This window comes from Ascidia mentula, chromosome 3 (assembly GCF_947561715.1).
Source record: "Ascidia mentula chromosome 3, kaAscMent1.1, whole genome shotgun sequence".
Taxonomy (NCBI): domain Eukaryota; kingdom Metazoa; phylum Chordata; class Ascidiacea; order Phlebobranchia; family Ascidiidae; genus Ascidia; species Ascidia mentula.
Window position 1 is genome coordinate 21794804 of NC_138568.1, and position 16027 is coordinate 21810830.

Sequence of the window (16027 nt, forward strand, 5' to 3'; positions counted from 1 at the left end):
ATAAAGTGTATCAAAATTGATCTGTTCATGTTTAATCATCTTTTTATGCAGATGCAATTCCCCGTGATCACGACATTCCGGAACAATAATGCTTTGTACGTGAATTTAATGCTTTTCGCGTTGCTTAGCAACGGTGCTTGCCAATAAACAACAGTGGCATGGTTTGTTTGAATTTGCTTCAGTCAGAGGCCAGCATTAACTAAACGCAACCTTTCGCATTCATTATCAGATTGAATTTATAGTTGTTCAGTCGGACTTTGGAATGAATCCAATGTCCGAAGGTAATTCAACCTCTACTGCATATGTGATGATTCACTTTAAATTCCGCCGCATCCGTTTGAGACTTTAAACTTCCGTTCCGATTCGCTAGGTTTGTTCATTGTACCGACCTTAGAATTTCTGCACGTCGATCGAATATTGCACTGATTTGGTCACAGGATGTTAAGTTTAAATATCAAGCTTTTGTCACAAACGTCACAAATTAATAAGATTCCCTGCCGCGTCACGAGTGATGACATCATGGATCGACCTACAGTCCTTATCCAATCGAGGGAAAAGGTTACACCGTATCGAAAACATCAAATATTTACTGCACAATATTCTGTTTGCAGTCAGTTATACAAACAACCAATATTACTTCAATACATTATAAATACATTGTTGCAAAAAGCGCAAATCAACCGCGTTATGAAATGTTTCTGTGCGGTTTTGGATCGTTTTAAACTTGGGCGGTTTGAAAAGCCGTGCTTTGGGTTATCGGTTGCCTGGACAACTTTGAGCTGACTTTGTGAACCACACTCTTGCGCAATTTATCCAAAGCGGTGGAGTATATGAGAGGGTTGATGGCGCTGTTAATTGGAAGCAGAATAACTGCCGACACGACGTAAGCCACAGAGGGCAAAGTGAAACCGGTGAAATGGAGGAAAGTCATCAGGGAAAGTGGAATCCAGCTACAGAAGTCGGTGAGGATGAGGATTATGATTTTGTTCTGCATATCTGCAACACAACAGGAAGATACATAGATGTGACAAAATGGGAGGCGGTTATTTCGGCTAAAATTTAAGTCATATTCACGTCATACAAATACATCCAATGGTTTACAATTGCAAGGTTCCGCAGATAAAAGTCGACAATGCAGTGCTTGAACGCAGTTTGTGACGACTAACATAGAAAATTTAATCACGCAACACACGAATAAATTCGTGAAAAAATTTCATGTTATGTTAAACGTGGATATAAGTGGAGCATGGAGGCGAGGCCGTTAAATACCGGAAGATGCATTTTTACTTTGGTATTAAAAACTACAGCGCGTACATTGGTGATGTAAGGGTTTTGTAGAAGAGGTGACTTGAGTTACTTTTCAGAACTAGTCAGTGAGGGTCTGTATATTATAGGATGACAGTCGACGAAGAAAGTTTTAATCAAACCTTTATTTTTCTTTGAAACTCGTGCATTCTGACCATTGTTGACAATCCGCCCACTTTTGGTCGTCTTTCTGTAGATGAGAAAGTACGAGAAGGCAACGTACAAGAAAGCGGCAAAGTTAAAAGATATAATAGACATCGTATAACTCCACGCCTCATCCGACGAAGTGACGAACAATCTGCTTATGCACACACTGTTGCTGCTGTAATATCTGAAATAAAAAGAAGGCCATTTTTCTTTTACAGTTTATATTTCAGGACGTTCCAAATGCAAGTTGCCGAAATACAAAGAAATTGAACTGATGGATAGAAGATAAACAAATAAACATAATATTTTGCTTCGGTAAAGAATTCACGTGATTTCATACAATCGGGTTTTACGTGGATAAAACGGTTAGGCAGAGTTCATAACACAAGCTTTGCAAGGGAGGATTCTGCTGACTGGCGAGCGTACGCTACCGATAAAAGAACAACGAATTCACCAAAGCGGATGTGTGTGTGTGTACCCAACCTCGGACTGATCGTACCCGAGATATCCTTTCGGTTTATCCAGTATATGGTATCCACCTCGGATGAGCACACGGTAAAGATCCGACCATGACGTAGCAAGGTTTGTTTGTTTCCAGGCGGAAGTGAAGTCGGTGTGGTTTACGTCGGGATAAAACTCCACCACTCGCTTCACAAAAGTTTTCATGTCTGTATAGAAACAAAAGTAAGCGTTTGTAAATTCTAACGAATACAAATTTGAAAACACACAACAATGTGTTACGGAACAATGGAATAAACTTGATGCTTATGTAGAGAACTATACCTCTAACTTACAACATGCAGCTTAACAATGAAAAGAATAATTTTATTCATTGCCATAAAGTTTCGCCACTTTTACGTAAACGCTCTGCCATTAAATTCAATGATAATTTGGGTCAAATCCAGTTGCAATACTACAACTTTGGTCAGAATATTTTACCGGAAAAATCGACCGTGACGTCACGAAAGACCATATTTTTTTCGATCCAAGCTTTGGTTTGGAATTTTTCTTCAAACTCGACCGTGAGTGGCAGCAACGCGATGAAGAACGACACGAACCAAGTCATGAAGACTGACAACATCACAATGCGCGTGCTGGGGTTTGAAGATGCTTGGAAAGGCTAAAAATTCAAGTGATCTGTTTGTATGAAGATGTAGCTGTTGTTCCTTGATTGTTATTGAGGTTGTTTGTTCAGTTTATTGTATGTGATGTCCTACAGTGTTACTTCGTGTTTTCTTTTTCGGTTTGTTGCATATTACAAACATTTGTAAAAGTAAAACTATAATATGATATCCAGAAACCCAACTGAAAACAGTTATTGAATGAAAGCCTTTAGCAACATTAAACACAAATGCCTGTCGTTATCCTGTCGCCACACGAAGTTCTCAGTCTACGTTCACAACTAAAACGTTCCACACATAGGTTTTACCTTAAAGACGGCGTAGAGACGAAACGTAGTCAGCAGAACCATGGTTAGCACTGAAGTTTCGCTCGACAGCGCCACCATCACCCCGAGGGCAACACATGCCCCACTGGACCGCCACGAGAGGTCGCTGCTGCAGTATTCTCCCGAGTAATGAACCCCCATAGATCCAAGTATGATAAGGTAAACTCCCATGAGAAAATCTGAGGCACTGAGGTTGAACACTAGAATGTGATTGGCGCGCGACGATGCGTGATTACCACGTGACTGTGTTGCCGGTTTTATTTCTTTTAACATCACCATCTGCAAAAAACAAAGGTTAGTTTAATTTTTTCGAATTATACCCAATAATTTGTAGGATGTATGATCAAATGTATTAAAAAGAACTTATTCATTAAAGTAAGCACTTCGCACTAGACAAATCCATTCAATGTCACCAGATTTCATATAAGGTTGGGTGGTTGAAAAACAGTGGTGTAGTGCAAATATTTAAGCATTTGCTTGGGGACACAGACAATATTCTATGTCGTGTTCTGTGACGTGTTTTCTACAGCCGTAAGGCGAACACTTAGTTTTCTGAGTAAGCAGACTAAAGTTGAAACCACAGTCAGACTTTACCAGATAAAACCCTAATACTTTCCATGTTGCCTAAAGTTGCTGCGAGTCCCATGATCCACACAGCCCCACGTAACAAAGGGTTCGCGATTAATTCGTATCTCGATGAAAACGACATTTCACTTGATGACGTCACCGAGGGACATTCGTCACTCCAGTCACTGCAATCTCCGACGCCATTGAATTTCTACACAGTAGTTTGAGTCTTGTTATTAAGAACAAATCCACCATGAAGATTTATGTTTATAAAAATAGCTGCAAATGTTCCGACTTTCGTTTTGAAAAATGGCAACTAGGGAACGTCCATCGGAAAAAGAAGAAAGAATGCTCATTGTTAAAAATATCATCTCATACCAGTTTTTTCGGCACAAACAGAGGTTTTCCACTTTCGCAATAAAACCTTCCGTCGTCTGAGCATCCCAGTTCATCTTCCGACGAATCACAGTTTATCTGACCGTCGCAAATTTGATGCTTGCCGATTGAAAGCTGACAGAAAAGAAAACAGAAAATTATTAATAATTTGTGATGGAAATCAATTTCAAAGTTTTTAGACAGGTTATTTAATAACTTGTCTGTGAAGTTTCCACGTGTGTCCACGCAGAAGAAGTGTTATTTGAATAAGGTTAAAGGTTGAAAGCGTTTTTGAAAAAAAGCGTAATTGAAAAAAGTCGGAGGAAAAAGTGGCTGATCCAGCTAGGCTGCCAAGCCTGTGAACCTATTGATCGCGATACGATAGCTGTGATTGCCAAGAAGGACCTGCGCAGTGGGGCGATTCAGTCAATGATGCCAATGCATGAAATATTACTACGTAATTAAAAACAAATTACTATTTTAAAACAAACATTATTTAAAACAATAACACTTTTGTGTTACACCGTACTGGCTTGTTCAAGTTCCTGCTTCCATGCATCATAAAGTGCACTTCAACGCTTGTATGCAATTTAGGAACCTTCGGATTTAACTAATTACTCACCGCAGCGCCACCAAGCGACTGGCAATGAATACGACCTGGGCACAATTCTCCATTTTCGTCACTTCCGTCCACGCAGTCGACGAAACCATCGCACACTTTCAGTTGATCGATGCTGACATAACCTTCCACTGTGTTGCAAGCGAACTTCGACGTGCAGATCGTCGGGTCTTCATCGTGGTAAACGTAAACGTCGTTGAAGTAAGCGTGGTTGCATTCAATGAGTCCGTTACATAGCTTAGGTCTAACGTGATCTGGGAAAAAGAAGGTTTGATAAGAAACGTGTCGAAAGTTGAATCCCTCAGAAATTACAACATGTCTGTCATCAGAACCACGAGCAAAGAACCTTGTTTTTTCATTAACTGTAATTCTGTGTAGTTTTCAATTAAGTCGGTCAAACGTTTTGAACACTATACCGTGTTCATCAACAACAAAGGAGTCGTTTGGTATTTTTTTTTATTTAAGTTTTTTTTTTGAAGTTGCGTTTTGGAAATTTCGAACTAAATATCGGTCAGGGTTATTAGTATATGTTTCACAAAAATGCCATAAAATTTAATGACTGAAATGCTGCCACCAATTCCCAGATTGGACAAAATGCCCCAATCGTGTTCAAGTTCATTTGAGGGTTATGAAAATCATTTTAGCGCCCAAAGTGAAGAGCGCAGGTGAGTCCCTGAGAAAATACTACTCGGTAGTTTCCATGCAAATATTGTGGCATGATTGCCAGTATAAATTCATTCGAGCAAATAGAGAAACATGATTATAAAATGTTATAAATTCACATTGTTGCTGTCCCATTTGTACTACAGTGCAGCTAATGTAACATGGTCACTTACAGTCGCTGCATTCAAACAGTGGAACCAGATGTTGATCCCTGCATCCAGTATTAATTTCGGGTTTGGACGAATTTCTTGTAAATTTTTCACAAACTTCCGTACACTCGTCCTCGGCCGGTGAATTGTAATCTCTCCGACTTCCAGGTGAAGTTACGCATTCGCTTCTTCCATCGCAGAAAATGGCTGTTTTCTGTTCGCAAGTTTCGGATGCTAAATGACTGCATCTAGTCAACAAATTCAATTTTACTGCCCGAAAATTTGAAAATAACCTCTCATTTACGCGTATAGTTTCAAATATTACTATAATGACTTTGTGTCAACGCTTCTATTTTTTTAAGAACTGATGATGAGAAACATCTTTTATTTTATATTGAACCAAAGTCAAAATAAAAGCATGAGGTTGCTATGGTGAGTGGTTGTACACAAGCTCCATCGAACAAAAAATAGTTGAAAATTTATGTTTTTTGCGTAACTGAGATTCAGATATTTGTGCAAACAAATTTCCACAACAGTCATGCAAAACATAAATTTTAAACCACTTTCTTGTACCTACCTTGTAACTTGTACCCAGTTTTAACAATGATGTTTTAAATTTCAATTTACCGGCATAGTTTTCCTGGCACCGTCTGGTTTCCACAAGGTGCTGTTCCACTGCATAGCTCCGACCTGAAGCACAACATGCATTTGTATTATGTAGTTTATAACTCTTTTTATGGCTTACATTTCGTCCGATCCATCGTCGCAATCCATATTTCCGTCGCAGACCTGACGAGTGTCAACACATATTCCACTTCCACAATCAAACTTACCTCCGTTGCACCTGGATACGCTTTGTTGGGAGATGACGCTGAATGGAAGCGTTAGGGTCAACTAAGGTTAAATATATATAAAAAAAAATTTCGGCCATTTTGGTTTCAGGTTGCAGTCAACAGGAGCTCGTCATCGGTTGGGTTGGATTGAGTATTGTTGCCCACCACGCCAACATACAAATGAGGACTTTGGTTATTGCTTGGATGTTGGTGGTGTTGTACACAGACCATGTTAAAAAACTATATTGGACTGGAGCTTGTTCCAAACGGGTAGAAACCGATGTTACATTTCGCGTTGCAACCAATGCAAGCTAAATTTTTCATCACAAGCCAAACTAGAGTGGTTACAAATGTCGAAGTCTTGCAACACAACATTATTTACACCAGGGGTTCTAAGACCTTTTAGGGCCACGACACACGGTTTAAGAAACCCCGGTCTACCCCATTACCCAGTTTGATTATTATTAACTGCCCATAGTAATCATTCAAAATGCTTTGGATTCTTTGAGATATGAGAGATCTTACTGTGGTTGTAACTTCGCACAGAGATCAGGAAGTTGACCTTCACAGAAGCATTCGTCACTCATGTCGTAACAATCTATGACGTCGTCGCATACGCTGGTTTTAGGAATGATGAGGTCACCATATAGGCAGTGGAAGCACAGGGAGTGATTGAACTGGGCCCACATCGATGATCGAATGTCGCTGTGGAAAAAATCGAGATGTGTTGTTTTGTTACAATTTGGAGAAATACAATTTGGTATTATTTGTGTGCGGCCACTTTTTTGGTGCCACGAAAACATAAGTTTTTAAATTCTTTCCACTTTTACGCGCCTAAAAGGAAGTTAAATAGCGTTCACTTTAAATTGAAACAAAATTATTTTAGATATTTAGTTTAAAGTATTGATGGCAGCCCCCACAAGAAACAACAACATTTGAAGCAAATTACTTCGGATTGTCGGTGAGAAGTCCTTCGTTGTCAAGGAAACAAAGGTCACTCCCGTCATCGCAGTCTTTTACTCCGTCCCACAGAAACATCTGAGGCAAGTTGCAATCACTGCCCTTCCGCGTGCATTTGAACCCGTGCCCGTTCTGCCATCGGAGGTGGGACGAGCAATCGTTGCAGGTATCGTCATCACAGATGGTGGATCGATGGAGGCAGGTGGTGTCGGGACAACGGAAGTGCGTCGGGCATTCCATGTCGCACGGGACGCCAGAGTTACACGGGTGGACGAGGGAATCGCACAACTGACGTTTGGTTTTGTTGCAGTTCATGTTGGGGTCATCCGGGTTCAAATGGTTGTGACACGTGTTTGAATCGTCGAAACATTCGCAAGTTCTCACGAGGCTGAAAGTGAAATAAGAAAATTATGTTTGTAAAATCAATAAATAGGGCTCACAATTTGAAAATTGTAATTGGTGAGCATATAATTCATACAACAGGAAGGGCCTTCAGTTTGCACTCAATGAAAAAAGTTGACAAACAAACAGCATTTTGAGAATGGGTTAACCAATAGTGTCGCTGCAAAACCTGCTATTTAAAGATCATATGTGCATTAAAATGGAATGAGAAAATTACAATTTGGATTGCATGGCAACCATGCAACCTCTATATACACATTCACCCATAAATTCAAAACAATAAGAGACACTTAAATTCACGCTCACCTTGGGTTTGAGGCATATGACGTAGCATGACGACACAAATCTGGGGTTTCCCCGCCACAAGAACATTCATCACTTAAGTCAGGGCAATCGATGACGTCATCACACACGCTTTTGCTGGAGATTATCGTTTCGTTGTCGTGGCAACGGAAGCAAGCGGAATTGTTGAATTCAGCGAATATCGATTGTCTGACGTCGCTTTAAACAAAGTGATGTTTTACTTGTATGACTTAATTCACAACAGAAACTTGTTGATTGTTGGTAAGTATTCCGTCTAACCAAATCATATAAATACAGAATACCCTCATGGTACATTAGCACCCTTGCCTGAGCGTTAAAATGATTTTGCTGCATTAATTTAATAAACTTTAACCATTTCGAATTATATCTTGCGGCAATGTAAAAGTAATGGTAACCGGTAACTCCATTCACATTTAGATAAGGTTTGGTGAGAAAAATGTGATTTCTATGTACCTGGGATTTCCCATTAAAACCGTGTCGTTTTCCTGGCTTACGTAACACAAATCTATTGCGTCATCACAGTCCGCAATCCCGTCGAATAACAAGATTTGTGGCAGAACACAAGATCCCCCGTTCCTCGCGCACTTGAAACCGTGTCCGTTGTTCCATCTCTGTGATGACGAACAATCGTTGCACACGTCACCGTCACACACGGTTGACCTTGGTAGACACGTCATATCCGGACACCGGAAGTGGTAGGAGCAGAGCATGTCGCAGGGAAAGTCTTGGTTGCATGAGTTCGACAGGTGGCAAGCTGGAGGTGAAGTTTGAGCGCACGTGGTTTTGTTGAGAGTTAAGATATTGTGACAAATTCCGTTCGAATCAAAGCAGTCGCATTTCTTTATCATTCTGCGAAGTAAAAACATGTAGATAAGCAAAGTGGAGCCAATAATATGATTTCTGTGAGCTGCAGGCAAAGAAGAGTCGCACCAAGCTGCACTCATGAGATCTCGATGACCGAAACAGTGACCATCTGTATGCAGCTCACATAAAAAACATGTTTAGTTGTGGATGAATTTTTACCGAGACATGCATAAATTTGCCGGTGAATAATACAGCATTACTAGTGAAATATTAATTTGTTGTAGACGACATCATTAATTTAATATTTTTGACCACATCTCAGCCAAATTTTTTTCTAATATGTTCCTGTATTCATATGTGATGTGACTGTCGCCATATTTAAAGAAACTGTTTTCAATTTTACGCTTGCTTCGACGCAAACCCTGTGACCCTTAGTTGAAACTTAGGCCGCTTATAAATCCACTTACGTCGGGTGTTCTTCATATTTGCTGACATAACCACATATTCCTTGTGCTTCCTTCTCACATTGGCACTCGTCCTTCAGGTTGGGGCAGTCAACCTTCCCATCACACACGTTTGAACTCGATACGATCGTGTGTTGTTCGTCTCGACACGCGAAACATATGGTGGAGTTAAAGAAGGACCCGGTTCGGTTTCTGACGTCTCTGTAAATAAATTGTTTTTGCAAAACATTATTAGTCAGTAAACTTTAAATTTGCAGTTATATCGTTCCAAGCCAACCAGTGGGCCCAAAGCGTTTTACATCACGAAAAAGCGAAATGCAAAAAATGCAAAGTACATTACAGAATCAAGCCCAAGTTAAACCATAAACACCATAATCACTAATAAAAACTTTTACACCCACTTATATATTTCATTATAAACACATTAAACTTACCTTGGGTCACCATTCAGATTACTCCCACTTTGAACATAGCATAAATCCGTACCATCGTCACAGTCAGAAATTCCATCAAACAGAACGTTTTGTGGCAGATTGCATAACCTTCCATTTCTCAAACACTTAAACCCGTGTCCATTGTCAAACCTTCTCGAAGACGGACAATCGTTGCAGAATTCATCATCACACAATGAAGCTCTTTGGCGACAACTTCCGTCCGGACAGCGATAAAAATCTGGACACCAACCGTCGCACAGTGTTTTACCGATGCATTGGGTGTGGCCTCGACAAAACTCAACACGACGAATCGCACAAGTTTCTATCCAACCCAGCAAACGGGGCAGCGAGCATCTGAAATGCAACGCAGGTTTTTAATTGTTCTGAAAATTATTCTAATATAAAGCACTGACACATTTTTGTGTGTACTTGAATTAATACAATAACCAGTATATGTAGTTATTTACGGCGCTAACGCCTTGCAAACGCAATATATTGACTTTCTGAATTTCTATCAAACCATGCCAGCAATTGGCAAAGTCTTATCGTAAGTGGAGAATACAGGACTGCACAAAAATAAATTAACTAAAACAAATTTTGCATTGCTGTGGGATGGCTTAACTCAACCTACAGGCTTAACTCAACTTACAGTATAGTTAAACGTACATTAAATATTCTGAAGTAAGGTTGGTTTCGTCCGACACAATTTCTGGTTTTCTTTCGTCGCTTTTGTCTGGACAATCGGCGAAGTTGGAACAAAACCGATTTTGTAAAATTATTGTTCCGTCGTCGCAGATAAAATTCGGTTTCCACTCTGTGGGGGTAAATAATGTAATCAACTCTGTTAAGCAAGTTTGCATGAGTCGTACAACCATCTGGTCAAGCGCATAAAATATGCAGCATTTTTTTTTGAAAAACACGTTTTTCGAATATTTGATGACGCATGCAGTTTATAATATGAAACGTCTCCATTTTTTATCATAGGAATATGCCTGACAGCCTCAGTAACTCAGTGTGTGTACTTCGTAAAATAAAATTAAACGGATTAATTAAGAATCCCAAATCATGTTTGATCATAACCTTCAGAAAGAGTGACTCTGTGGTTTGGATATTTTTGTTCAGAATTGATCACCAGACGATTTCCAAACCAGTCAGTTACATGTATAGATAAATAAGTTTAACCAATCACAAATCACATACCTGTAGACCTGGAGTTTTGAAAGCTGAGTAAAAGGAGCAGGATTAACAAAATGAGGGAGCCCATGTCAGTTTAAAGCAAAATATTCACTGACTATCGTAACATACGATGACGTATTAGTGGTAAAGTTATTTGGAAACCAAACACAAACCTCCTGCCTCAGCTCATTAACGTCTTTAATAAATGCAAACTATTCGTTTCTGCTAATTATATTAATTGACAACACGTGGTACTAAACATCACTATACGCCCCTCTTATACGTGTGGAAATAAATGGAATGAATTTAAGCACTTCATCAGAAATTTGACAGGTTGTGACAACCGCTCACTCTGAGGACGGGAAGTCTGCGTTAGTTGAGTTGCCACGCGAGCGACGCGTGCAGAAAAAATAACCTCGTTAAAAGTTGGACGGGTAACTGAAAATTTCTAAACTGAATCACCAAACATTACCGTTTACAATTCAATGTCGCGGCGTTGTTGAGAGTTAAGAGATTGTTACAATTTCCGTTCGAATCAAAGCAGTCGCATTTCTTTATTATTCTGCGAAGTAAAAACGTGTAGATGAGCAAAGTGGAGCAAACAATATGATTTCTGTGAGCTGCAGGCCAAGAAGAGTCGCACCAAGCTGCACTCATGAGACCTTATGGGTCGAAACAGTGGCCATCTGTATGCAGCTCACAGAAAAACATGTTTAGTTGTGGATGAATTATAACCGAGCCATGCATAAATTTGCCGGTGATAAATATAACATTACAAGTAAAATATTATTTTGTTGTAGACGACATCATTAATTTAACATTTTTGACCACATCTCAGTCAAAATTTTTTCTAACATGTTCCTGTGTTCATATGTAATGTGACTGCCGCCATATTTAAAAAAACTGTTTTCAATGTTACGCTTGCTTCGACGCAAACTATGCGACCCTCAGTGGAAACTTAGGCCGCTTATAAATCCACTTACGTCGGGTGTTCTTCATATTTGCTGACATAACCACATATTCCGTGTGCTTCCTTCTCACATTGGCACTCGTCCTTCAGGTTGGGGCAGTCAACCTTCCCATCACACACGTTTGAACTCGATACGATCGTGTGTTGTTCGTCTCGACACGCGAAACATATGGTGGAGTTAAAAAAGGACCCGGTTCGGTTTCTGACGTCTCTGTAAATAAATTGTTTTTGCAAAACATTATTAGTCAGTAAACTTTAAATTTGCAGTTATATCGTTCCAAGCCAACCAGTGGGCCCAAAGCGTTTTACATCACGAAAAAGCGAAATGCAAAAAATGCAAAGTACATTACAGAATCAAGCCCAAGTTAAACCATGAACACCATAATCACTAATACGTAACTTTTACACCCACTTATATATTTCATTACAAACACATTAAACTTACCTTGGGTCACCATTCAGATTACTCCCACTTTGAACATAGCATAAATCCGTACCATCGTCACAGTCAGAAATTCCATCAAACAGAACGTTTTGTGGCAGATTGCATAACCTTCCATTTCTCAAACACTTAAACCCGTGTCCATTGTCAAACCTTCTCGAAGACGGACAATCGTTGCAGAATTCATCATCACACAATGAAGCTCTTTGGCGACAACTTCCGTCCGGACAGCGATAAAAATCTGGACACCAACCGTCGCACAGTGTTTTACCGATGCATTGGGTGCGGCCTCGACAAAACTCAACACGACGAATCGCACAAGTTTCAATCCAACCCAGGGAACGAGGCAGCGAGCATCTGAAATGCAACGCAGGTATTTAATTGTTCTGGAAATTATTCTAATATAAAAGCATTGACACATTTTCGTGTGTACTTGAATTAATACAACAACCAGTACATGTAGTTATTTACGGCGCTAACGCCTTGCAAACGCAACATATTGATTTTCTGAATTTCTATCAAACCATGCCAGCAATTGGCAAAGTCTTATCGTAAGTGGAGAATACAGGACTGCACAAAAATAAATTAACTAAAACAAATTTTGCATTGCTGTGGGATGGCTTAACTCAACCTACAGGCTTAACTCAACTTACAGTATAGTTAAACGTACATTAAATATTCTGAAGTAAGGTTGGTTTCGTCCGACACAATTTCTGGTTTTCTTTCGTCGCTTTTGTCTGGACAATCGGCGAAGTTGGAACAAAACCGATTTTGTAAAATTATTGTTCCGTCGTCGCAGATAAAATTCGGTTTCCACTCTGTGGGGGTAAATAATGTAATCAACTCTATTAAGCAAGTTTGCATGAGTCGTACAACCATCTGGTCAAGCGCATAAAATATGCAGCATTTTTTTTGAAAAACACGTTTTTCGAATATTTGATGACGCATGCAGTTTATAATATGAAACGTCTCCATTTTTTATCATATGAATATGCCTGACAGCCTCAGTAACTCAGTGTGTGTACTTCGTAAAAGAAAATTAAACGGATTAATTATGAATCCCAAATCATGTTTGATCATAACCTTCAGAAAGAGTGAATCTGTGGTTTGGATATTTTTGTTCAGAATTGATCACCAGACGATTTCCAAACCAGTCAGTTACATGTATAGATAAATAAGTTTAACCAATCACAAATCACATACCTGTAGCTCGGAGTTTTGAAAGCTGAGTAAAAGGAGCAGGATTAACAAAATGAGGGAGCCCATGTCAGTTTAAAGCAAAATATTCACTGACTATCGTAACATACGATTTTATTAGTGGTAAAGTTATTTGGAAACCAAACACACACCTTCTGCCTCAGCTCATTAACGTCTTTAATAAATGCAAACTATTCGTTTCTGCTAATTATATTAATTGACAACACGTGGTACTAAACATCACTATACGCCCCTCTTATACGTGTGGAAATGAATGGAATGAATTTAAGCACTTCATCAGAAATTTGACAGGTTGTGACAACCGCTCACTCTGAGGACGGGAAGTCTGCGTTAGTTGAGTTGCCACGCGAGCGACGCGTGCAGGAAAAATAACCTCGTTAAAAGTTGGACGGGTAACCGCTTGTGCCCGATATATCTTGTCTGGGGTTTGTGTGTTACAAAAAGTGCTACAAAAGCTAAACCTTTCAACTGATAATTTCTAAACTGAATCACCAAACATTACCGTTTACAATTCAATGTCGTGGCGTTGTTGAGAGTTGAGAGATTGTTACAATTTCCGTTCGAATCAAAGCAGTCGCATTTCTTTATTAATCTGCGAAGTAAAAACGTGTAGATGAGCAAAGTGGAGCAAACAATATGATTTCTGTGAGCTGCAGGCCAAGAAGAGTCGCACCAAGCTGCACTCATGAGACCTTATGGGTCGAAACAGTGGCCATCTGTATGCAGCTCACAGAAAAACATGTTTAGTTGTGGATGAATTATAACCGAGCCATGCATAAATTTGCCGGTGATAAATATAACATTACAAGTAAAATATTATTTTGTTGTAGACGACATCATTAATTTAACATTTTTGACCACATCTCAGTCAAAATTTTTTCTAACATGTTCCTGTGTTCATATGTAATGTGACTGCCGCCATATTTAAAAAAACTGTTTTCAATGTTACGCTTGCTTCGACGCAAACTATGCGACCCTCAGTGGAAACTTAGGCCTCTTATAAATCCACTTACGTCGGGTGTTCTTCATATTTGCTGACATAACCACATATTCCGTGTGCTTCCTTCTCACATTGGCATTCGTCCTTCAGGTTGGGGCAGTCAACCTTCCCATTACACACGTTTGAACTCGATACGATCGTGTGTTGTTCGTCTCGACACGCGAAACATATGGTGGAGTTAAAGAAGGACCCGGTTCGGTTTCTGACGTCTCTGTAAATAAATTGTTTTTGCAAAACATTATTAGTCAGTAAACTTTAAATTTGCAGTTATATCGTACCAAGCCAACCAGTGGGCCCAAAACGTTTTACATCACGAAAAAGCGAAATGCAAAAAATGCAAAGTACATTACAGAATCAAGCCCAAGTTAAACCATAAACACCATAATCACTAATACGTAACTTTTACACCCACTTATATATTTCATTATAAACACATTAAACTTACCTTGGATCACCAATCAGATTGCTTCCAATTGGAACATAGCATAAATCCGAACCATCGTCACAGTCAGAAATTCCATCAAACAAAAGGTTTTGTGGCAGATTGCATAACCTCCCATTTCTCAAACACTTAAACCCGTGTCCATTGTCGAGCCTTCTCGAAGACGGACAATCGTTGCAGAATTCATCATCACACAATAAAGCTCTTTGGCGACAACTTCCGTCCGGACAGCGATAAAAATCTGGACACCAACCGTCGCACAGTGTTTTACCGATGCATTGGGTGTGGCCTCGACAAAACTCAACACGACGAATCGCACATGTTTCAATCCAACCCAGCAAACGGGGCAGCGAGCAACTGAAATGCAACGCAGGTTTTTCATTGCCCTGGCAATTATTCTGATATAAAAACACAGACACACTTTCGCGGTACTTTGAATGAATACACTAACCAGTACATGTGGTTATTTACGGCGCTCACGCCTTGCAAAGGCAATACATTGACATTCTGTATTTCTACCAAACCATGCCGGCAATTGTTTATGGCAAAGTCTTATAGTAATTGGAGGATACAGGACTGCACAAAAAAAACTAAAACAGTTTTCTGCATTGCTATTAGTGCGTGCGCTGGCTTAAATCAACCTACAGTATAGTTAAACGTACATTAAATATTCCGAAGTAATGTTGGTTTCTTGTGACACAATTTCTGGTTTTCTTTCATCACTTTTGTCAGGACAATCCGAGAAGTTGGAACAAAACCGATTTTGTAAAATTACTGTTCCGTCGTCGCAGATAAAATTCGGTTTCCACTCTGTGGGGGTAAATAATGTAATCAACTCTATTAAGTAAGTTTTTATGAGTCATACAACCATCTGATCAAGCGCAAATACAATATGCGGCATTTAAGAACGTGTTGGAAAACGCATGCAGTTTATAATACATGACGTCTCCACACAATTTTGTAATACAGCATCGCAGTAGCACAGTGCATTGTTCGTAAAAGCAGATGAAATCGACTATTAAAGGATCTCGCCACGAATGAAGTTCTGCTCTAACCTTTGGTTACAAAGAGTAAATCTGTGGTTTGGTTGTTTTTTTACAGTTGGTCACCAGACGATTTCCAAACCAGTTAGTTGCTGGTACATGTATCAGATAAACAAGTTTAACCAATCACAAATCACATACCTGAAGTACTGGAGTGTTGAAAGCTGAGTGAAAGGAGCAGGATTAACACAAGGAGGGAGTCCATGTCAGTTTAAATGAAAAAGTCACGGAATATCTTAACAT

At 39.5% G+C, this 16027-nt stretch overlaps 2 protein-coding genes across 2 annotated transcripts; both read right to left on the reverse strand.

Annotated features, from left to right (window-relative positions):
* Positions 1-664: 664 nt before the first annotated feature.
* On the reverse strand, positions 665-10923 carry LOC145894044 (uncharacterized). The gene is made up of 18 exons (XM_082982484.1): positions 10160-10923; positions 9494-9847; positions 9063-9260; positions 8245-8640; positions 7774-7968; positions 7055-7453; positions 6631-6810; positions 6018-6143; positions 5900-5962; positions 5297-5520; positions 4464-4714; positions 3845-3976; positions 3504-3677; positions 2882-3178; positions 2392-2572; positions 1952-2120; positions 1428-1636; positions 665-996 (listed from the first exon to the last, which is right to left on the reverse strand). The coding sequence occupies exons 1-18, from the start codon at positions 10366-10368 to the stop codon at positions 719-721; spliced, it is 4035 nt and encodes a 1344-aa protein (XP_082838610.1). The 5' UTR covers positions 10369-10923; the 3' UTR covers positions 665-718.
* Positions 10924-11094: 171 nt separating this feature from the next.
* LOC145895332 (uncharacterized) lies at positions 11095-13006 on the reverse strand. The gene is made up of 4 exons (XM_082984125.1): positions 12752-13006; positions 12085-12438; positions 11653-11850; positions 11095-11231 (listed from the first exon to the last, which is right to left on the reverse strand). The coding sequence occupies exons 1-4, from the start codon at positions 12958-12960 to the stop codon at positions 11138-11140; spliced, it is 855 nt and encodes a 284-aa protein (XP_082840251.1). The 5' UTR covers positions 12961-13006; the 3' UTR covers positions 11095-11137.
* Positions 13007-16027: the final 3021 nt, after the last annotated feature.

What these genes read in the sequence shown, in the direction of transcription:
- LOC145895332 (XM_082984125.1), bottom strand. Translation starts at nt 12,960, where the DNA reads ATGGTTGTACGACTCATGCAAACTTGCTTAATAGAGTTGATTACATTA. An exon ending in AATCTGAATGGTGACCCAAG is followed by an intron (nt 11,851 to 12,084) that starts GTAAGTTTAATG and finishes ATTTATTTACAG; the next exon opens with AGACGTCAGAAACCGAACCG. An exon ending in AAATATGAAGAACACCCGAC is followed by an intron (nt 11,232 to 11,652) that starts GTAAGTGGATTT and finishes TTTACTTCGCAG; the next exon opens with AATAATAAAGAAATGCGACT.
- LOC145894044 (XM_082982484.1), bottom strand. Translation starts at nt 10,368, where the DNA reads ATGGTTGTACGACTCATGCAAACTTGCTTAACAGAGTTGATTACATTA. An exon ending in CTTCTCACCGACAATCCGAA is followed by an intron (nt 6,811 to 7,054) that starts GTAATTTGCTTC and finishes TTTTTTCCACAG; the next exon opens with CGACATTCGATCATCGATGT. An exon ending in TGTGCGAAGTTACAACCACA is followed by an intron (nt 6,144 to 6,630) that starts GTAAGATCTCTC and finishes GCTTCCATTCAG; the next exon opens with CGTCATCTCCCAACAAAGCG.